This window comes from Centruroides vittatus, unplaced genomic scaffold, assembly GCF_030686945.1.
Source record: "Centruroides vittatus isolate TY-2023 unplaced genomic scaffold, ASM3068694v2 contig_1246, whole genome shotgun sequence".
Lineage (NCBI taxonomy): Eukaryota > Metazoa > Arthropoda > Arachnida > Scorpiones > Buthidae > Centruroides > Centruroides vittatus.
The window spans coordinates 252,285-276,082 of NW_027120796.1; the positions used below are offsets into that span (position 1 = coordinate 252,285).

The following is a 23,798-nucleotide window of genomic DNA, read 5'->3' on the forward strand; positions in this document are numbered from 1 at the left end:
TTCTTGGTTTAGTCATATAATGAGTAGGGAATTACAACTAATTGATGTTATATTATTTAATCATGCCTAATAATTTTTCCCTTGGTAGCCTTAAGAATACTGCTTTATGACTAGGTAATTGAAAGGACAGTTAAAAACAAAATTTTTCCCACTACTGTTGAATAGTTTTCTTCAGAATGTCACCCTGCCTTTTATTGCACCCTGTAATAAAACTACTTGAATTGCTAAGAATGGGGAAGTGATTGTTTCTGATGATTTTCCACACTTTGACCCTCCCCATTGTAAAAGTAATTGGTGAAACCACTTTGAATTAGTTTGTTGTTAAATGGTTGTGTAAGTTGAAATTACTTCAAAAAATTGCTTTTGTGCCTTTCTAATTGGTTTGTTTTCTTGCTGGGAGGATAGCTGTTAGTACTTTTCTGTTAGTTCACAAAGGATATTCCTGTTAGCAACATCTCTCCACACAAGGTAGGACTTTTTAAAATATTATCTAAAGTATATTGATTTAAATTAAACTTTACACTTACAAATGCAAGTTATTTATTATTTACATAATTTATAGTTAAATGTAAGTTTTATTAATAGGATATGTTTGATTTTTATTTCATAAACTTAAAAATCTTTTCTCTTTAGCTCTGTTGGATGTTTGATGCCTGTTGCACTTTGTAATTTTGAAAAGAATTTGATTTAATAAAAAAATATGAAGGTATGTTCTATCATAATTTAGCATGTTTTTCAAACTGTAGTATTTGAATAATTATAAACTGGAACTAGAACTTTTTTTATTATTAACATATTGCACTTTATTATTATTTTTTTAAATCATTAAATTGTATTATATCTTGCACATTATATACTCTGAAATACATATTAATTTTATTTACATTATTTATACAAAAATTAGTTCTGTATATTATTAAATAAATAATTATAAATGAAATAAGCACTGGCATAAAATGTAATTAGTGGAAAAAATATATAAAATATTTAAATTTATAGTGAAGGATTCTTCTCATTAAATTTATGAATTAGATAATGCAATTATTATGCATTTTAATTAACTTAAAATGTTTTTTAATGTTTTTATATATTTATTTTAAATGTTCTCAAATACAATTATAGAGATTTTTATTTTAAAAACATTTCGGGTATTTTTTAAATTAGACGTGAAGATAGTTTAAAGATTGTGTATTTTATAACATTAAGATATCATAAGATTTTTTTGAATAATTTATGAATGATTATTATTGAAATTAATTAGCATAAAAATCTCAATTGAAAATAATAGAATTATTTAAATATATTTTAAATTTTCATTAACAATATAAATGATTGTAATCTACATTTAGCAGTAGCAAAAATTATTATTACTATTATTTAATCTCATTTGAGTGATATTTTTTGTTTACAATACTTGTATGGCTTTTCCACTTCTACAAGTAATTGTATATATTATTTTACTATTAATTTATATATTGCACTGTAAATTTTGCAGTGAGGATGCTCTAAAGATATCAATATAGTTTTTCACCAGCTAATACTTAATATAACATTATTTTAGTTGTTCTTTCTGATCAGTGTTTCATTCTGCTGTTCTTTTTTCCAATTCCCTGACTTGATTAACTGTACAGATTAACTATAAAAATTGCAATTAATTACTTAAAAATGCTATAAAAACCAGAAACTAAATATACAATAAACAATAAAATATGCTAATTTTATATTTTTGGAAATAAGATCTTATTCCAACTTAAAAAAGAAATCCATTTATGTGGAGGAATGTGGAAAAAATAATAAAAGTTAAATAGGAACCGAGTTTAAATTATTATTAATAATAATAATAATAATAATAATATGTTGAATCAATTTATTAAATTATAATAAATATCAAAACATAATATAAATTTTGATACTATAACAAGAGCAAAATTAATTTTAAATAAATATTTTATATTCGAAAATCTCCCCTTTTGTTTCTCCGAGTTTTTCCATTACATTTTCCAGTTTCAAAGACTTAATAAATAAAATAACAAAATCATTGAGTCTGTCCTCACTTGAAAAATTTATTTAATGTTTTTTTCGGTGATGAATCAGTTAAAAAGAAGTCATTAGTTCTATTATTAATCAAATAATTTAAAAACATATTCTTTTTTTTTAAAATATAATTTAAATGTTTACACATTATATAATGCTATAATGCAATATAATAGATATGTTATATAGGCTACCATTGGGAAACATGGAATTAGAACTGGGCACTTCTTCTCTGGGATCAAGTAAAAAAAAATTCCACAAATCATAATGGTAACCTTACACCCCAGAGCCTAGACCATGGGACTCTTTGTCTTTTTTAATTGATGCAATACTGTATTCTATAATCTACAAATCCATGAAAATTTATTGGTGTAATTATTTGTTTCCAGGTTTTGCTCTTCTCCCTGGGAAATTTTCTGTGGTCGTCTGTAGTAATAGTTATACGTTGCATGCATGTTTGCAACGTGTGAAAGCATTTTAGTTGCAATAATAAAGTAGTAAATAATATAATTAAGAAACTTTACTATTTATTATATTTATTTTATTTTAGCATAGAGCTGAGTGTACGTTGGCTACTATAATTTATTATTTTTGAGGTGTTTAAACTACAATTTAGGCAGTTTTTTTTAATGTTCTCTGTCGTCATAATTGTTTAGAGTTTTTTCCTGTGTCTTACTATAGATCATTTCGTCATATCCGATTTTCTTAAAAAATCTGCATTGTAATTATCGCTACGACGGCAAACTGTCGAATTTTAGAGTTCCAAATAAAATAATTCTTTCGTTATTACAATTATTAAACAATTATCTTGAATGACATTTGTATTTTATCATAAACATAAAAGAATTAATAAGTTAAGAATAGTCATTCGTTTTCTTTTTTATAATTTTGGGAGGATCCAAAAGTTAGTTGTTAACATCGAAAACCACAAGTTTTGGTTGTTAGTTGGGACCTGGTAACCCAAATTGCTGACCTTCGAAACAATTACTGTATTTGTTATTCACTTGAAAATCTATAAAATACATTAAATAAAAGCTAGAAACGTAAACGGAATATATTTTATTTATTTATTTTTAATAGTATAACGCCGAAACAGGCCCAGACGTAGTTGTTTGTTTGGCTGCCGTATCGGTGAATATGATTTTCTTCTCATTCTTAATTCCCCAGTTGTTATGTATAATAGAGGGAAAGTATAGAGATCGGTCAAAAATGACCACCCAGACATTAAACTTGGACATTGAAACGTTGAGAAATGCAAAAAAAAAAAAAAAAAAAAAAAATTCGGGGTTTTTTTCTGTATGTGTTGATATAGTGTGTGAGGGGGAGGCAGGCACGGTTTTGTTCACCTTCTTTGAAGCTTAATAACTCCTGTGCTTTCTGTCGAAAATTTCTGAAATTTCGCAGGGATGTTTGTTTATTTATTAAGGGAATTGACGCTATTAAAATTTGGTGATTAAAGATTGAGGAGATGGAGAGATAAAGGGGGGTCTATGTATCTCCAGTAGGTTCGAACTTAATGACGATTTTACTCGTTATTAGCATATACATTTATATGTATGTATATATATATAACCCATCCCTACCCTCAAAATTAAGCTTTTTTCCGTTTTATAACAGTTTAAAAATATAAAAAATTTTAAAAATAAAATATCATAACAGATGGCGCCACCAAATGTTTTCAGGAAGTTGCTTAACTTTCCTGGATTTTCTTCCTAGAATTTAGAACAAAAATCTTTTTAGTTTAATAATTAATAATATGAATAGTTGCATTATTAGATTATTTTTTAATTAATTTAATCTCCAGTTTTCTAGTGTGTGTTAGGCCAGTATATTTAAGATGTGTTTGTGTGTTTTGTCGAAATAGTGCACATTCTTACGTCATTTTGACGTCTTTTTTTATACTTTTTTAGAATAAGGAAGCGTAAAATGACGTCAAATTGACGTAATGCTGTACAGTGTTTTGATTCTGATAAAAACAAACGCACCTTAACCACTTTTATTTGTTTCAATTGATGCATTAATGACATTATCATTATAGTATAATTAAATGTAATAATTATCCTACACTTTTAATAAATTATAGTAATTTAGGTCTTTTAAAATTTTTTAAATCGTTGCACGTAACTGTTCTTAGAATCTCAGTATTTGTAAACCCGATAAAGACCGAATACTACGATCGAAAGCGTTTGTTATTTCAATTAAATATTTTTACTGGATAGTCAAAGGTTTTAATGAGTTATTTAGGTCTTTTTATTTTACATTTTGAAATATGGTATGCAGTTAAGTTGAATGGAAAGGATTTATTTAGAAGGGGCCCCAAGTATGAACATTCACTGCCCTCTCTATCCCTAGCTCTTGACGGTTCTGTTCACATTAGTGAAGGCTCTTGTAGCCACTGATGCAAGTGCAAATTCTACTAGAGATCGTTTGTAAATTATGTAACACTTCGTAACATTGTCATACATATCCCCAAAATTACGCAATATGTGTCTGTGATCGCATATCCTTTAATTATACTAAAGAATAATTCTGAACACCGGGTACATTCATTATTCATTAATTACATATATTAGGTATAGTACTGTACCTAATACATGTAATTATCTTATGTAGTGGCACATTATCCTACGGGCAAAAAGGGCAATTGTCCATATGACAAGAGGCCCCAAACCAATACTCTATAAAAAAAACTTTTCCTCAAAAAATTTCCTTAAAGAAAAATGTCTGGAGCCAACTCTGTACATGTGGCCCCCTAATATAAATTCACCTGGACCCCATAAAGATATAACGTGCCACTGAGTTACATAAATAGTATGATTTACGGGGCTTCAGCTAATGGAAAGCTGTCGATGCAAAGACCATTTTGGGGGCCCCTTTCGGAGATCCTGCTTATACAAATAACATAATGATATTGAAGTAGAAAAATAATCTAGTATAAATGTTAGCTCATGGGCAAAGTTATTTTATTATTTGGAAAAAAATCAGAAAGTGGACAATTTTTTCCCCTGATGGCCCCATGTGCCCTGGAGCAGTGCCCTGGATGCACCCTCTTCTAAGGCTTGATGATTTGTTATGAAATACTTAAGAAATAAAAAAATGAATCATTCTGTTATCTGAAGGTTGAAACACTAACATTACATAACATTTTTGTAAACACCCCATTGTAACACATTCTAAAGATTACCCACCCTCTCACTCCAACAGTGGTGTGTTATCCTGTGGGCAAAAAGGGAAATTGTCTGTGGTCCCCACCAACAGGGTCCACCAGCCTTAAACCAATCTTTTATAAGAAAATATTTCCCTCAAAAAATTTCCTTGAAGAAAAATGTCTGAAGTCAACACTGTACATGGGGCCTCTAATTCAAATTTGCCTGGGCCCCATGAAGATATAACATGACACTACAACCCCAACATAACAGCATAACAATTACCCACACTCTCGCCCTCCCACTATTTCAGCATTACCTAATTTATGGACAACCATAACAAGAGATAACAAATAATTATATGACTCTACATTAAAATGTTAAATGTATAATTAGTTTTATGTATAACTAAGACTAAATTTTGAATATTTTTGATGAAATTTAGCATAATAAAATTATTATTTCTTTTTTCTAACTATAATTAATGCAGTTTAAAGTGTAATAATGTTATAAATTTTAAAACTTAACTGAAAATATTTTGATAAATAATACATTTTGTTACTCAAGTTAATATTCCTGTTTTAATTAGATTGAAGACAGCAACAAACTTTGTGTTCAGCCTCTTGGACGAGATGAACAAGGGAATATTTATTGGTATTTTTATGGATTGCGTCTTTATAGAGAAGAATGTTCCATACCGCCAGAAAGTCTGAAAATGCTGTGGTTAGTTGTCATTTTTTTTTAATATTTAAAACTAGCTACATGTGCCTGCCTTTGTTTGAGTTCTGAAGGTGGGATTGGTGAGGTTGGGTTGGGAAAAGGAAATAAAAACAATGGTCTTAGTTACCAAAATGGTTAAGATCTGCACTGTGCTAGTGCTCCCAGTGCCTGTATCACACTGGCAATCTAGGGTTTCTAGATATGGCCAAATTTTAAATTTTAATATTCTTAATACTGTAATGATTTTATAAAATGCATCTGGTGGGGCATGTGCTCTGGGCACCAGATAAGAAGGTTTGTAATTATTTGAATTATTTAGAATTATTGATTGGTGCCAGATAAGGTGATATTGACAGGTAAGAGTGTATAGGAGGAAGGCAATACTATGGATTGTTGTGTGGCATCACATGCCATCGACATCCCTAATCTCTATAATAAGGGAGGGGAATGGCAAGATCTTTGTTCCTGATGACGGAGACAAAGAAAATGTTTTTATTAAACGTTAACCTAATGAAACTTTTTTAAACATATTACAAAGCATTTAGCCATTCATTCTCATAAGTGATTTAATTTTCATGTAGAAATTACTCTGCTTTTCTTAATACTTTTAATATGTATTTTTTTATTTGATATTTATATTTAACATAAATTATTTCTCTTTTTTGATATAATTCGTCTCTTAAATTACTTAGTTTAAATATTAAATTACTTTTTTTTTATGTTACTGACTTTTCTTTTTTATGGAAATTATCTGAATTAATCAATGCATCTTTAACAATGAATGAAGTTGAAGAAATGCTAATATTTTCAATCTGCTTAATGGAGCATCTTCAGATGTCAACAGATGAAAGTGAAATTACTTTCTAGTTATTCTACTTTCATATGTCTATACTGAAAGATAGTAAAAAACATTAGCATTCCTTCAACTTTATCCACCATTAAAGATGCATTGATTAATTTAACGTATTAACAGTTATCCTCCAGTGATAAAACCACTGAACACTGTGTAGTTGGCTGTGAGTTTGAGTCTTTCCATCAGACCAGCCACATGGAATTTCCAGTTTGTAACACCTAAATAGAGACTTGCTTTATTTAAAAGATTTATTTTAACTTACACACACACAAATCATTTTTTATTTTATTATAGAGATTTTAAAATATGGAATAAATTTTAACTATTAGGGAAGAAGAATGGAGAAGAGAATGTGAGAAATATTTTAACAATAAAGAAAGAAAAATGAAGTATAAAAGCAAAATTAAATATTATCGAAAGAAAATGAAATCCTTTGAAAAGTAAGTCTGTAATTAAATTATTATTTTGATTTCATTTTCAGCCTTTTTGTAGAATTTCCAAAAATAAATAAATTTTAAAATAATTCTTGAAGTAAAGAATAATTAATTAGGTAATATTTTATTACATGTAGAATGTTAATAGATTAACAATTACAAACTTAGATAGAAACTAATTAATTAGAGTTAATAAGTTTTTTCCAAATATAACAGAATAAACCATGCAGTGTATGGAAGAAAACAAACTTGGCACCTTTAATAGTGAGTAAAACTTCATAGATTGCAAATATTTTTGACCTAGTTACCAATAACAACACTAAGATTTTTATTCTGGGAGGCAGAGATGTTGCAGAATATTCTTTTAGTGGGGCGAGTGTTATCTGCACATTTTATCATCAAAGAAACTGATTTTGAAAATTAGTTTCAATCAACTTAGTTTAGCAATTTTCAATAAGACATACAGGCAGAAAAAAAAGCTTTTAGTGAGAATGTGTAATTACTTGATGAACAATCAATTTATATTTAATGAAACTCCCCAATAATGGTCAGTATAGGTAGACTTGAATAAATTATTTTAGGGTGGATGGAAGGGTGGGCAAGAAGAATTTAGGATGGAGTGACACCCATCTTCACTCTACCCTAGCACTGTCCGTGCTGGTTAACACTATCTTCAGATGTATAAAAATGAAACAGCATTTGTGTTTCATTTTTATATGCTTGTAGATGGTCCATTAACTGGGTTAAAAATATTTGTAATTTACAAAGTTTTACTCACTATTAAAGGTGTTGTGTTTGTTTAATTTTTCTTGGATATTATATAATTAACAAGTTTTACTTTTTAATATAAAGTCTTAATTAATAAATATTAAAATACTATGTTATAGAGGGAATTTTTGAATAATAGAACTAAAATTTTTAAGTTATGGAAGTCGTTATAAGTTATACAGTATAAAGGGTTGTGCAGGAAAATAGGCAGTTATTAACTTTTGATAACAGTTTGATTATTATTAACAGTTATAAATTAGCAGTTATTAACTCTTTATTAATAAATTTTCTTGTACAAGATTTTAAACGACATTCTTTGCCATTTATATTTTGAAGATGACATCATGCAAGTGAGCTTCATTCATGTGTCGACACTCTTTGAATATTTGAAGTTGATATGATACGCAGTATTTCAATCATATGTCAAAGATTTTTTTCAGATTTAAAGAAATCAACTTATATATGAAGATATTGTTAGACTTGATGTTGCTTTTGGGAGATTAGTAAAAACTAATTAGACTCACATAACTGGTTATGTAACAAGGAGACAAAGATTACACTGTCTTGACTCACGGAAGATCAGCACTAAAGAGGGAAGAGTGAAATGAGGTCACCATCACCAACAGCTCCCTGAGGGGTCAACATCGCCACCAACCTTTTATTACGTAATGGGAAAATATTTACAAAACATCACCATGACACAATGCAGTCTACATAACAATGTCATATAGCATTTAACAATAATTTCAATCGTTGATTCCAACAGATATGCAGATATGTGTATAAGAATATAATAAATAATGGAAACACTTAAATGCCTGCTGTTTATTTCAGAAATAAGTTGAAGAATTTAAAAGATCAAAAGCATTTGCAACCAAAATGGACTGTTATATGCAACACTTTAGAAGATTGGTATAAGTTAGCAGAAAGACTTCGTAAAAGCAAATCATTATGGGAGAAAAAATTATACAATGTTTTAGCTGATGGATTTCTTGCTGCAATAGAAAAATTAGCTGAAGAGAAGGTATCAAAATTTATTATTATATTAATGAACTAATTTATAAAATTTTGTAAAAACCTAACAATATATTTTTGACAAAGTAATCAAATACAAAGTAAATAGGATGAAATTAGTTATAAAAATAGATTTAACTGTTATTTACAATATGTTACAAGTGTTTTTAGTGTTGAAGCTTTAATACTTAATGCTGAAATTAATTTATTATACTGCCTGAATTTAATTTATCTGAATACAATATGTAATTTTGTTTTCGTAGGGTGATATTTCAGATTACAAATATACAGAACGACGATCTTCTGCTAGAATTGAAGAAAAGCAGAGAGATAAGGTTTGAAAATATTTCTAACATTTTATTTTATTTAAAATATGGTACTATAAATATTTGAATTTTTAGGAAATTTTTGACAATTTTGCATTAAGAAACGAACAGACAATTCAAAGAAATCAGAGATCGGATATTGTTGGAAAATCATATTCAAAGACTGAAAAAAGGAAAATATCGGAAGGTAATTTGATTCTGTTAAAAGTCACAGTTTAAAAATATTTACTAGTAAATATGGTTATATTTATTAATAAAAAGAGATAATCAACTATTAATAATCTCAAAGTACTAATATTTCTAAAGATAATATAAAACAGCTACACAATGGCAGTGCTAGGATTTCTCATGCCTGCATGCAAGTCCTATTTTTTCATCACTCTCATAATTCTTTTGAATTAAATTTTGGATGATATGAATGTTTGGCAAAGTTGTAGCAAGAAAATCACCACCAAGCTCACTTCTCATATGCTTGATCAATAATTATTTTAAAAAGTGTAATTTGCAATACTAATACATCCGTATACACTTTCTTAGAAAACTTATGTTAGAGTTTAACATAACAAAATCTTCCAAAATTTATACAGGATGTCTTAGTGTTGTAAATTAAAATGGATGCCAACCCCCTACTCCCATCCAGCACACAACCACGCACGACAGGAAGGACCCGCTTCACCAGAAAGACACCTGATCCCACTAAACAACAAACACTCTATCCAGGAAACCAGTTGACCTGAGGAAGAGCGAAGTGATAGCTCGAAAATGTTTGTCAACTGCGCTATATATATACAGGGTGTCCCAAAAAGATGAACTCACTCTTTGATAGATGATTAATAATATGTTTTTTTAATTTAGTAATAGGTTTTAAATTAATGTATTTATTTATTTGTTTATTGATTTAACTTCTTAGGACTGTGTGTTTGTCAAGACAAGTCTATTTACAAAAAAATATTTATATATTTGACAATCAAAGAGTGAGTACATCTTTTTGGGACATCCTGTAGTATATACGTGTTACGCACCGGTTATAGGTTCCGGATAGTATAAACTTGTTACAATTACTTTTACCAAGTAAGATCAGGTTCCAGTAGATTTACAGATAGAAATTATCTTATAAAATGGAAAATATCTACATGTTGTATTTTTTTGAGAAAATCAATTCATAACTTTTCATTTTATTATAATATTATGCATAATGAAGCTAAGAAAGGAATGCTACAGCATTTTATAATTTGATGAGAACAAATAAGATAAACGTTTTAAAAATGAGGTATTGATTTTATGTTTTATATTATGTTAAATATGTTAATGTATTAATTATAAAATAAATATTTATTTATGTTAACAAAAATGTAGTTTGTTTGCAATTAAATAACTTGCAACAAACCATGATTAACCATCTTTTATATTTTGTAAATATGTTGACATAATGCCAGTAATAAATTCATCTCTATGATATAAGAGTATTTCATGGAATAAAGTTTCTCAATTTATCATAGAATCCATAGACTTAGAAAATGTGAAATTTAAAAAAAAAATTATCTTATAACAATTATAATAAATTGATAAAAAAGTCTGTGTATGTATATATGTGCAAAACACTCAGCTCTTAGTGAATATGTACTTAAAAGGATTATTATGTAAAATAAAGGTGTATAACTGAAATCAATCTACTAATTTAAGAGAAAAAGACTTTTGCAAAAAAGGCATTAAAAATGTTTAAAGAATGTTTTGTTTTGCTGCTAGCGCTTTTGACGCAGTAACGAAGATGATGCCCAGTACTGTGTCGAAAGCACTGGCAGTAAAATAAAACGTTCTTTAAATGTCTTTAATGCCTTTTTTGCAAAAGTTTTTCTCTCTTAAATTAGTAAAACTATTGGCGTGACATCCACTGTACAACTTTGATCATTTTACAAAATCAATTTACACAAATGAATTTGCAAATGCCAGAAATCTTGTCACTACATAATGATAATATAAAATTTATTAAATAGTTTTCTAAAGTTAATAGAATTGTTAATGTAGCTTTTAACTTTTAATCCCTTGCAACATATTTGTATTTTAATAATAACATTTTTCAATACTCGAAAAGATTGAAAATTCTAACTAATCTTTCTTCTTTTAGGCTTTGATTTTTTCTTTTTAGAGCCTCTTTTCCTTTTCTTAGTAGGTAACTTGACCATTTCTGTTTCTTTGTATATTTCTTGGGCCTGGATGTTTTTTCCCACAACTTCTCTTTTTCCTGCTTTCAGTTGGATTGATGCAGACACAAATATCCTTTTCAGTCTGGTTTGGTTTCATATTCTTTGTCTCTCTGTTTGAAGGGCAATCCGTGTTTTCAATTTTTTCAACAGCCTTGTCCTTAAATTTAAAAGCATATTGACAAGATTATTTTTTTAAATATAAAATGAAAACTAACCAGATTGAAATTCTGAAATGTATAATTTTATATATTTTTTTTTTAATAGAAAAGAGGAATGATGATGATGACGATTTATCTTCTAACTTAAATACGGTATTAAATCTTGATAGTGAGAGTACTTCTGTGTAAGTAAAATAAAACAATTTTTATTTATTTATGCATTTCAATATAAATGCATATACAAAGCTACAAAAAAACCAAATAAACAGCAGAAATAATTGGATTTCCCAATGTTTTCTGCTGTTGTTTGGGTTTTTTTTTGTAGCTTTGGATCAAGTTTACTCAGTTTTTCAGGTGATTGTATTTTATAAATGCATGTATAATGTATTTTATGTCAATTAATTAATTAGAGAATTAAACAAATTTAATCAAAATGATTTAAAATCCTCTAATGTCATGATGATTACTTAATTTTTTAGATCTGTGACCGATGAAAACTTTTTTGAAAATCTTTCAAAAGGTAATTATATTTTTATTCTTTCCTTTTAATGATTTACAAATACAAACAAAGTTATAAAAATAATGTTATTTATTGTGGTTACAATTACTTATCTGATATAAAATGAAAACAATTTCTAAAAATACAACAAAAAATTATCTTATAGAATTTGGGATTGTTTTTTTTCATTGTTTTTCATGTACAGATTTTTATAAAACTGTAAATTACAAGGTGTTTTTTATAAAAATGATTTTATTAGTCAACTTTACTTACATTTTAAATTCTCATGATGCGTGAGTAAACTTAAAATTTAAGGAAAAGTTTTAAAAATATATTTATTCTCAATTTTTACATACAAAATGTTTGAAATGTGTTTAGATAAATATTTTTCATTCAAATTCTCTTCTATGTATGTGTGTATACAGATACACTCATTACGACAATTGACAAAAAGTTATACACCAAGATGATGTTGGAATTGAACAAAACTTTATTAGAATGAATGTATGGAAAGTAGTAATAAGTGTTTACACTATTATACAAAGAGACCATTTTCTGTGGAATAGCAGTTTAATTTAAAGGAACCTTTAGTATGTTTAAGACTTCTTACAGCAATGATATGATTGTGAAGGCTGGCATACAGGCATCATGTGCCATCATGTGATAGATTTGCTCACAGGATCTATCACATCTCAAATGCCTCTCCAGATCTTATGCACTTGTAGATGGTCAAAGCTGGCATACTGTCTGGCCTTGCGAATGCTTCCTTGATCTGGTCCTATCTGATGATAGGGCAAACCAAGGAAGTGTGGCTGTGTGACAGGTCTTCCTGGCAAGCTCTAGCTGTGTTTAACTAAGTATTACTTAACTGGAAAATCAGCAGTTTCCTTGCCATGAAATCTTGAAAATTTCATGATGAAACCAGAAATTGGTTGATTCATACTTTTAAAATTTTATGTGTATATATATATGATATTATTTTTATAATAAACAATGTGAATAGAGTTTACTTGTAAGCTGTATGTTGTTAAACTATGTAGACTATTTTTAAAATGATATCTATAAAAACTTTATTTTAAAACTGTATATAATTTTTATATCTGTTATAATACATTTTTTATTTTTCCTTCGTGTTTTCAGCTTTTCAATGTATTAAAAATCATAAACATGCTTGGCCATTTCTTGAACCTATAGATGAAAATTATGCACCTGGATATTATAACATTATTAAGGTATTTCTGATTTAAAGTTTGAAAACATATTTAAAAATTTTAAATTTATATATAAACATTTTATTTTTTAAACATTATTTTAATTAATTAACGTTATTAATTTTTCAGTATCCAGTAGATTTAGCTAAAATGGAAATGAAAGTCTTGCAGAAAACTTACACTTCTTGGCAGGATGTTGAAAAAGATTTCCAACAAATTATTCACAATTGTAAAATGTACAATGGACCAAATAGTGGTATGTTCTGTTTTTACAGGCTTATTAAACATATATATCTTCAAGATAGTATTTAGTCCTTGTCAATTTTTAAATATCGATCATATACTTACAAAAATTATTGAATATTAGTGTATATATATATATATATATATATATATAATATATATATATATATAAAGGTGAGTTGTTTACTTAAACATCTATTCAGGGGCAAAACATATCTTTTCAGCATTGCATGAGTGTATGGATGTGATGCATGCTTGTTCCAGCACTAAAATAATTGAAGGGAATCAACTTAATACAGTTTAGTATAATACAAATAATTTCTAACTGTAAAGGATAAAAACAACGATGCAGAAATTGTTACAGAAAAATAAGTTTAAGTTTGTTAGAGAACATGTTCAAAACAACCACCTTCAGCAGCAATACAATGATGTAGAATGTTGAGTTTGACATTATAGATGACACACAGTTTTCACGAGGTCACCGTTTTATAGTTTTATCATATGCTTTTCTCAAGTTGGCCAATGTCGTGAAGCACTGCTGGGTATGCATCATATACCAATACTTTCAATTGACTCTTTTATATCGATTTTGTTTTTGACACTGTTTCATGTAAAAACACGTAGTTAATTAACAATTAATTTTATTCACTCTCAGATACAACTGACTGGAATGACAACTATTCAAGAACTCTCTCAGACAAACTAAAGTATGTAAGAATTTACACCTTTGACTTGACACTCTGATCAAGTTAGAAGAGACTCCATAGAAACAGTCCAGTTTGGGATCAAGTCTGGAATATGTGATGTCCATAGAACAGGGTCATGTTCCTATCCAGCAGTTGCCAAATTGCTCTGTGAGCCATTGGTGCATGTTTGTCTGGGAATGAGTTTGCACACCATTGTGCTGGTACCAAACCAGTAGTTTTGTCAATGGCAAGTAATCAAACTATTCATCCACTGTCATGTTTAGGATGTTCAGATATCAGTCATTATGTCACCAATGACTAAGGGACCAAGAAGCTTTTAACTCCAAATTGCACACCATACATTTAGAGTAAACACACACTTGTTGTGTATGTTGCATGCATCATGGAGCATGCTCTGCTTAATGGTGTGTATTCTGACAGTTATACACTCCATTTTCAAGAAATAGTTCCTTGTCAGTTCATCAAATGTGTGGAAGGAATTATGGTTTGTCATGCTGTAAATTTAATGTCTTGTTTCATCACTCAAATCTCTGTATCCTCTGCATGTTGTGCTGGTAGTAGTGAAATGGATGCATGTCATGGTGACATATCTAGTTATTCTGTTGCAGTCCGTGACCTAATCTAACTAATGCTGGAAAGCTCTCTTAGCTCCTGGATAGATATTTAAGTGGACACACTGTATATGAATAGCTTTGAATTTAAGCTCTAGATCTTAACTGATTTTAAAAAAGGTAAAGAATATATATGCATTTGGATGCATGTATATTCTTTATATTACTATATATACTAGTGGGTTTTTATCCATTGAAAATTTATGTTCATGTTAATCTGTTGATAATTTTAATGCTATCATATCACCAACTTCTAAGTTTAAATTATAAGAATTTATAATTGGTGAACTTCAATACATATTTATTATATGTTTTTGATACTTTAGTTTTAGAAAATGTTAAAATACTTAACTGTACAAACCAGTACACTTTTCTAGCAAAGGATTGGTTATGTGACAAACAGGTCAAGTTTCGGTTGACTTGAGGCAGAATTGTTTGCCAGATAATCAATTCTTTCCCGATGAAAACAGACTTATACATTAAGTCAAAAATATTTGTCAGATACCCAAACCTTTGCTGGAAAAGTGCTTTGGTTTTTACAGTTAGGTGTTGAAATATGTTTCAGTTTTCTGAAGTTACATTTTGTTTAAACATTAAATTTATCTCTGTAACAAATGAAAAATTTAGAATTAATATTGTACGTGATAATGAGATCCTTGAATCCTGGATACATTTTTTAGACACAAGAAAAGATTGTATATCATTGTGATAATTGGGCATGCAATAAATAAAACTTGTACATTTTGTTATCAAAATATACAAGTAAATTATTGTATTTGCTAGGTTACTTTTGATGATTTTATCAGTTAGTTTTAATATTTTGGTTATAAGAATATTCTAGTTATATGTGAATCATTAAAAATAATATGACATATTTGACATCTTTTCTATATTTTAGTTTCTGTATCAAAATATAATTAATATTGTCCTCTAAAATATAATAAATGTTTTATTAAATTATTATAATAAACATAAAAATATTGAATTTAGGTTTGTATTTGGTTGTTAGGTTGTAACAGCCTTTTAATACTGTAAAAATTCTAAATAAATTTATTGTTAATTACAGATTATACATATATGGCATCTTCATTAATGAAGAGTTTTAAAGAATTGGCTAAAAAGTATTCTACAAACAGTTGTACAGAAAATAGTCAACCTAAGAAAAGAGTTAGATTCCAAATGAACAGCAGTGAGAAAAATGCTAATTTAGAAAATACTGATAATAATTTGAATATAAATAAAGCAGATAATAAAATTACAAGAGGACGAAAAAAGAAGAAGCGACCCATGAGGATGAAAGCAATTGAAATTTTAGCCAAAGCAGCAGAAAAAGCATTAGAGGTAATAATTTTTTCAATGACAGAATGAATTTTTCAAATCAGTTATTACACTAGATCAGTGGTTCTAAAATTTGTTTGGTTCATAGCATACTGTAAAATGTAAAAAAACTTTCTGGCACACTTTCTGTACAAAATTAAAAATTTATTAATACATTATGTGCTATATAAGTGACAAAAAAACTGACCTTTCATATGTTTCCAGCAGTGACGGCATTGTAAAAGAATATGTATATACTAAATCAACTGCTACCCTATAGACCTAACATAGCTATTAATTACTCACAGATGTAATAAATCTTTGTACAAATTGTTTTTTTCTTATTTTTAAAATATATGTTCATAATATTCATGGCACATTTAGCCATCTCTTGCCGCATACCAGTGTGCCTCGGTGCACTATTTGAGAACCACTGTACTAGATTATAAAATTAAATTTATTTAATAGAAGTGTAATTGAATTATAATTTTATTTTGCAAATTTTAATAATAATTATTATATTATTAATTCATATTTTAAATATAAAATGAAAAAATTTAAAATTTTGACCATTTTGATTAAGAAAATGGGCCATTAAGTGGGTCAAAACTATTAGTGATTTTAAACTTCATCTACTGCTAAAGGTACATTAATTAATTATTGAATATAACATAAAGAATTTTGTAGATTTTCATGTATTTTCTAGTACTAAGTTATGAAAAACCACAAATATTGGCATTATTAAGTATGACTTCAAATTGATAAATTTTATTTAAGTAAAACAATATAAATTATTTTTATAACATTAATCTGTTATACTTTTTGAAATATTGTATTAATAAGTTCACAAAAACTATTATTTTGCTTAGTTGAGTAGAACGACACAGAGCTCTCTTAGTGACGACTTTGACGTTTGTGTGACAGTTAACTCTTCCAAAACCACTTAACCAATTTTAATAATTTTTTGCATACAAATAGAATCCATCTCTGTCTAGGTCATGATGCAAACTGCATTTTAAAATTTGACTTGTAACTGGAGATATACAAGGTCAAAGTTTACAAGTTTATGGGTGAGCAGAATGAGATATCCAGCTTACACATGTGAACCTAGTATAGAATTCAGTATAATAATATTTTTAGTTAGCTCTATTGTAAAAAGCAGTAAAATTAACAAAAAAAAAAGAAAGATAAATGATGATTAGTGTGGATAATGGATACATTTAAAGATCACTATTTATTACTCATTTATGGTTTTTTTTGTCTTGTGGACTTTTTTATTATATTTCTTGTGGATTCCAATTCCACAATGAGATTGGAGTGACCAAATAGTAAAGAATGAGACCAAACATATTTGGGATGGATCAATCATAAAAAATTCCTGGTGTTTTTGACTGCCGGGATTCAATCCAAGGTATCCCAGAGCAATAAGTTGATGTCTTTATCATCATAGCCATCTGACTATTAATTAATTTATTATTGAATGACATTTCAATTACAAATAAGCCAAAATCCTCTTTAAAAACATGCTTCTAAACTTTCTTCATATAAATTTCTTAAAGATAAGACAAGTTGACTATGTGAAACTAATGTTAAGTTAGAAGTTTCAGTAGCAAAATCTTCTAATTAATCATTTTCAACTCAAATAGCTGTTTTTACATGTTTCACACCCTGATGGAATAGAAGTATTAAAAGTTGTTAAATGAAACTTTTTGTATGATATCAACATGACAACATCTGACTTGATACGATAATTTCTTGCACATTTCAGTTTTAAATTCATAATCCAATTAATAGCTTTTCAAGCAGAATTTATTCTTTGGCATCTACAGGCAACAGATTAGATTCCTCTCATTTTTGATTTGTTTATATAATATTTTGGTATTATTTTACGTTGATAAATATTCTCTTTAAGAGTTTAAACCTATCGATAACTGCATGTTCTTTTTACTTCTAAATAATGTATTATTAAAGTGTTAGCTACCAGCCTGAACTAAAATTGTTCTGTTAAAAATTCATCTGGATATTTGGTTATCTAAATAGTTGAACTTTCATCTAATGCTAGCAAAATATCCTTTCATTACCAATTTGTTTTAATATTTTACTTATACCTTTACTTACCTTGCTGTGCTTCTACCATATTGTGCACTCTAAAGAATGAACTAGCCACTATGGTTACTTCGATGAATTAATTAATACAACCTTTAACAGTGGGTGAAGTTTAAATAATGCTAATGTTTTTGACTCAGTGGGTCATCTTCAGGCATGTACAGTTGAAGATTGAATGCTAGTGTTGGAAGGAAGGGAATATACAAGTTTAAATTACTTGGATATTTAAACTTCATTCACTGTTAAAGGTGCATTGATTAATTCAACTATTGTTATTTCTTTTAAGTCAATTTAATTTATAATTTTATATTTTTGGAATCTGGAATATTTCAAAATTTATATTCTTAAATCATTTCATTTTGATAAAAATTTCAAAAGTCACAAATTGTAGCATTAATATTTAATCATTGAGAAGAACCTATTTCTATGCCATATTTTTTATGAGGAATAAACCATTTTCTAGAATGTTAGATACTGCAAAAAATAAGAATGTTTACACTTTTTCAAAACTGCATGTTTTTCTGAACGGGGTTCATTCTTTTGAATTTTGTTATCGGTTTCTTCATTTTTCATTTGTATAAAATAGCTGGAAAGATTTCTGAGGTTTCTAATATAAAAACAAAACCAAAAAATCTTTAGAATCTAACATATAATTTTTGAAAAAAAACAAACATTTCTGATTAATTTAACTAGATCTCTTTAGGTTCAAACTGCACACCACTATTGGCTTTCAGAATCAAAAAATTAAGTTAATCAAAAATTCAAAATATCAAATGAACAGTCAGATTCCTTTATTAAACTATTAAGGCTACATTATGTAGCCTGAATAGTCTGATAAAAGAATCTGGCTGTTCATTTGATGTTTGAAGTAATTATTGAGTTAGTTGTATTTATAATATAATCAAACATGTTTGTTTTTCTCAAAAATTAAATGCTGGATTTCTTTTTGTGGCTATATTATTGTTTAACATTCCATTTACATTTCTGCTCTCTCTACTGACACAATAATGATTTATTTGCATGGTTTTTCTAAAATTTTCTTTGTACTTTTTCATTTTTAATTTATTAATCTCATAGTTTTTTTTACTTTCAGTTCTGCTACTGTTTCAATTTCATTGTTGAACTGATTGGAATTGAATTTCTTTTTTGTAAAACAAATTAATTACAATTTATCATCGAAAAACATCAGAACTAGTAACATATACAACAATCTGATCAATAAGTATTGCCGAATGATTGACCAGAATATTTATCAGGCTATATTATGGCTAATTTAATATGTAGAAACCACCTACCTTTAGCCAAATTGGTTTATTTCTAATTATTAAATTAATCTTAATATAGCCTGGTAAATAATCTGGCAGATCATTTGCCATCAGAACTAGAATCAACAAAGTTTTATGTGTACAGTATGTTATAAGTTACAATTTATATAAATTACATTTTACCAAGTTTGTACCATTTAACAATAAATTTATCTCAGACTTGAATTTTCAAAATTAGTTTCTGAAGAGTGAAAATTTAGTTATGAAAATATTTCTGCGCAATATAAAATAATGATTTGATTAATAAAAATTTGCCTGGGACTCCTCAGAAATTTTTCATATATAAAAAGATTTCATAACCGATTTAAGTTTGGAAACAGTGCTTTAAAATATTTAACAATTTCACTGAAGTATATCAGATGGATTTGGATCTCATCCAAGACTAAATGCACTTTTTTCAATTCAAGTATTATATATTTCTATAGTTAGAGATGAAATTCAAACACTATAATTTTATACTTTAAGCAATATTTATTTATTAAAAAATTAGCTACTCAGTAATTTCACAAATATAAATTCACTGTACAGTTTATTAATTCATAAAAATCTTCATTCTGTATAAATATATTATAAAGTTACTTAGTAGATTTCTTTTAGGGGTCATCCGTTAATTATATATACATTTTAAGGGAAAGATTGTGAAAAGTACATCATTGTACATGATGGGGAGGGAGGTAGTCTATGCCTTATGTACAGTAGACTTTTTTTAGTGGTGTTATTGGCATACAGATTTGTTCTTATAAGCCTACTTATAGTCATGTGTATAAACTATCAGTTAGAAAATATTTGTAGAACTTTTTAAAGTCATTTCTTCAGTGTTGTGACTCGTTGAACTATTGTATTGTACATATAATTAGAAGGGAGGGGATTTGTCAAAACTACGTTGTTGTATACAGGCAGAGAGATGGTTAAAGTGGTTCAAAAACTGTATATGTAATTAATGGGCAGCCCCTTATTTTATTTTATTACATGGCAGCCCCTTATTTTATTTTAGAAGGATCAAAACTCCTCCAGTTATAAGAAACTATTATGGCAAAATACGGACTTAAATCAATTATGTAGATAAGTAATTAGTTGAAATTATAGGCGTTATAGAAAATCATTTGTCTACAGTAATGAATTTTATATAAATAATTATAATTATTAATGATTTTTCTGCTTTCAAGATAATTATAAACAAATTTGATATTTTATAAATACTAATAATACTGGTAATATGTGTTTGCTCTATATAGTCATGAATATAAGTTATTAGTATAGGTATTTATTTATTACATACAAATTTTTGTAGGAAATTTCAAGTAACAAATTTGAAGAATCTTCAAGTGAAGAAAATTCTTCAAAGTTTCCTGATCTTAAGATATCTACAACTCAAAGCCATCCCTCTTTATACCTTGCAAAATGTGTTTCAGATGATGCAAATAAAGATTTAAATAAATCAGTAGAAAATTTCGAAAATAATTCAAACGTAAATGATTTGAGATCTGAGACTAATCAAGCCAATGAAAGTATTTGTAATGGTAAACAAAATCATGATTCGTATATTATGGAAAGTGAATGCACTGTCAGTCAAAACGAGGAAACTGTTTGCAATAATAATCTTGAAGATAATTTAAATATTTTGGAAGATGATAATGCACGTAATAATGCTGAAGTAATTATTAATTATAAGCAGAATATAGAAGATACTACTGTAGAATTTGGGGCAAACAATTTTCAATTTACAAATAATGGTCTCAAAAATATATCAGTTGACGAAAACAGTAAAGCTGCACAAATAACGGTATATAATCTAAATGACAAAGAAACAAATTCTTCTTTGACTGTTGAAAACTTTGAGCCTTTACTTCAAGATAGTGAAGCTCTTCCAGTAACAGAATTGCAAAATAATGAAATATTAGAGACATTCTCTGATAACGAAAACTACATTTCACCTAACTGCAGTCCGTCAGCACCATTATATTTCATTGCATCGCCTGAAAGTAAAGTCAATGGAGACATTTCAAAATCATTAAGTATGCCGGATTCACAAAATAATGTGTCCGAAGAGCCTCTTATGAGGAATGAATTTTTGTCTTCAGTACAGAATGACATTTTACATTTGTTAGATCCTAATGAAGTAAATTCTGTTCCATTAACTAATAAAGTGCAACCTCCTGTAACAACTCAATTTTATTTATATCCTGCAGATCCTCAGTTTAGTCTTTGTAATAACAGAATGATAAACTGTACAAATAATTCACCAAATTTTAGATATAATTCACAAGTTCCTATAGAAAGTCCTCAGCAATTTGTCTTCACACAACTTCCACATGCTACTTTTCATGGCTCTCAAGTTATTACAACTCATTCTCTTATATCAAGAAATGAAAATTTGCCATTGATGACATCTCAAGGACAGTTCATTTCTTCTCAACCAAATGCACAAATAACATCTATGTTTCCTTTCCCAATATCATCATATAATCAGAATAATGATCAGGTTTTAAGGCACAAATCTCCCCAGTTTTATGCGGATTCTTTCGTCAACAACAGAACAACGATCAACAAGAATACAAGTTATTCTGTTCCAAATTTATGTCCACAGGTAAGCCTTTTAAAACCTTTCTTTAATAATCATAATATAAGTTATTTGACTTTTGTAATTTGTGTTTTTCAGAATAAGCCAGCATTATCCAATAGGTATTTTGTACGTGATAATAAATCTGGATCTCCTCAACAAGGATCAATTTTTAATGAAGTTCATTATATGAATTCTGACAATAGACTTTATGAAAACATTTCTACTCCATTACGAAAGCAACATGTAAACATTTTATCAGATCCTCACAAAGAATATAATGTATATCCTATTGAATCAGTGAAACATGCTACACTTAGTTCTGCTACTGATCCAAAATGTCAAGAAAATCGAAAAGATTCAGTTCAAACAACAAATAATGCCACATCCAATTCAAATATTTGCTTAATTAATTCGGATCAGTTCCAGCAAATATCACCATCTTTAAATGACTTTCCTTTTCAAAAATCCTCAGAAGTAATTAATTCAGTGGCGACTTCGTTCCAGCCGTCATCAAATTTAGAACCTAAAGTGTATCCAGATAAAGCAAATGTTATTATTCCTTTATCCATCCCGAATGCTCAAACAGAATTACATTACAATTTGGCAAATGTTCTTGGAAATCATTCTCAATATGTTTATTATGTAAGTAGGCATATTTATCTTCAGTTATTTTTAGCACCGCTTGATATTTATGATTCAAATTATTTTTTCAGGTGCCTGACAGATTGCAAAGCATACAAAAGAATCATTCTCATCCAGATTCCATTTATTCTTCTAGTGAAACATCTCCACCAATCAAAGAGCATACAATGACATTTCTTACTCCATCCCTCCTTAACCAGTCTTCTAGAATGGATCCAAATGCTGTTTCTCCTGTTTCCTCTTCAAATAAGTAATCAATAAATTAACATAGTTTATGTATTAATGGATTTAATTAAACAAACATCATTACTTTTTAAAAAGAAGTAGATGTAACAGTATGTTATTTAATTTTTTGTGTTAATTGTCACCCTAAAAGCCTTTAAAAAAGACTGTTTTAGATGCTTGCAACACACTGTTAACTTGTTTAATGAATCAGTGAACATAAAAAATTATGTAAAATTGAAGTTTTGTCGGCAAATAATTAAAATTTGTATAAAACATTGTCACTTCTTTAATTATTTGTGAAAAAAACAGATGAGAACGACGAACATCTGGCCATTAACTCCACAATAAAGTGTATGTAATATACAGCGGTTCAGTTGTATGGAAAACATGAAGATCTTCAAATTTTTTAAAGCTGGACATAGCACAATTTTTCGGGAGGAGTGCACGTTTTGTCGAAAAATTTTCAAGAAAATTTCTGACAGAATCTCTTCAGTATCGAGCAATTTAACGGAACTAACGAGAATGGTAACAAGCTACAAAATAATCATCAACTCAGACACCAAAGTTGGTTATTGTAATTTGTAATATCGATTGAAGAAACCGTTAAATAATAATGATATACGAGATGTAATCTACACGAAATTTTGCGAATAAAAAAAAATATATTTGAAATATTACAAAAGTGTAATTAT

At 28.1% G+C, this 23,798-nt stretch overlaps 1 protein-coding gene across 1 annotated transcript; it reads left to right on the forward strand.

Moving 5' to 3' along the window:
• LOC136988273 (putative uncharacterized protein DDB_G0282499) lies at positions 1-23,782 on the forward strand. Its single transcript, XM_067286138.1, has 15 exons — positions 1-287; positions 401-706; positions 5,770-5,903; positions 7,083-7,193; positions 8,790-8,979; positions 9,233-9,304; positions 9,371-9,482; positions 11,764-11,842; positions 12,137-12,177; positions 13,297-13,388; positions 13,497-13,623; positions 15,995-16,269; positions 20,968-22,263; positions 22,336-22,881; positions 22,953-23,782. Exons 2-15 carry the CDS (start codon positions 701-703, stop codon positions 23,133-23,135), a joined length of 3,264 nt encoding a protein of 1,087 aa, XP_067142239.1. The 5' UTR covers positions 1-287; positions 401-700; the 3' UTR covers positions 23,136-23,782.
• Positions 23,783-23,798: the final 16 nt, after the last annotated feature.

Coding starts and splice junctions, on each gene's coding strand:
- LOC136988273 (XM_067286138.1), top strand. Junction 8,980..9,232: donor AAAAATTAGCTGAAGAGAAG/GTATCAAAATTT, acceptor TTGTTTTCGTAG/GGTGATATTTCAGATTACAA. Junction 9,305..9,370: donor AAGAAAAGCAGAGAGATAAG/GTTTGAAAATAT, acceptor TTGAATTTTTAG/GAAATTTTTGACAATTTTGC.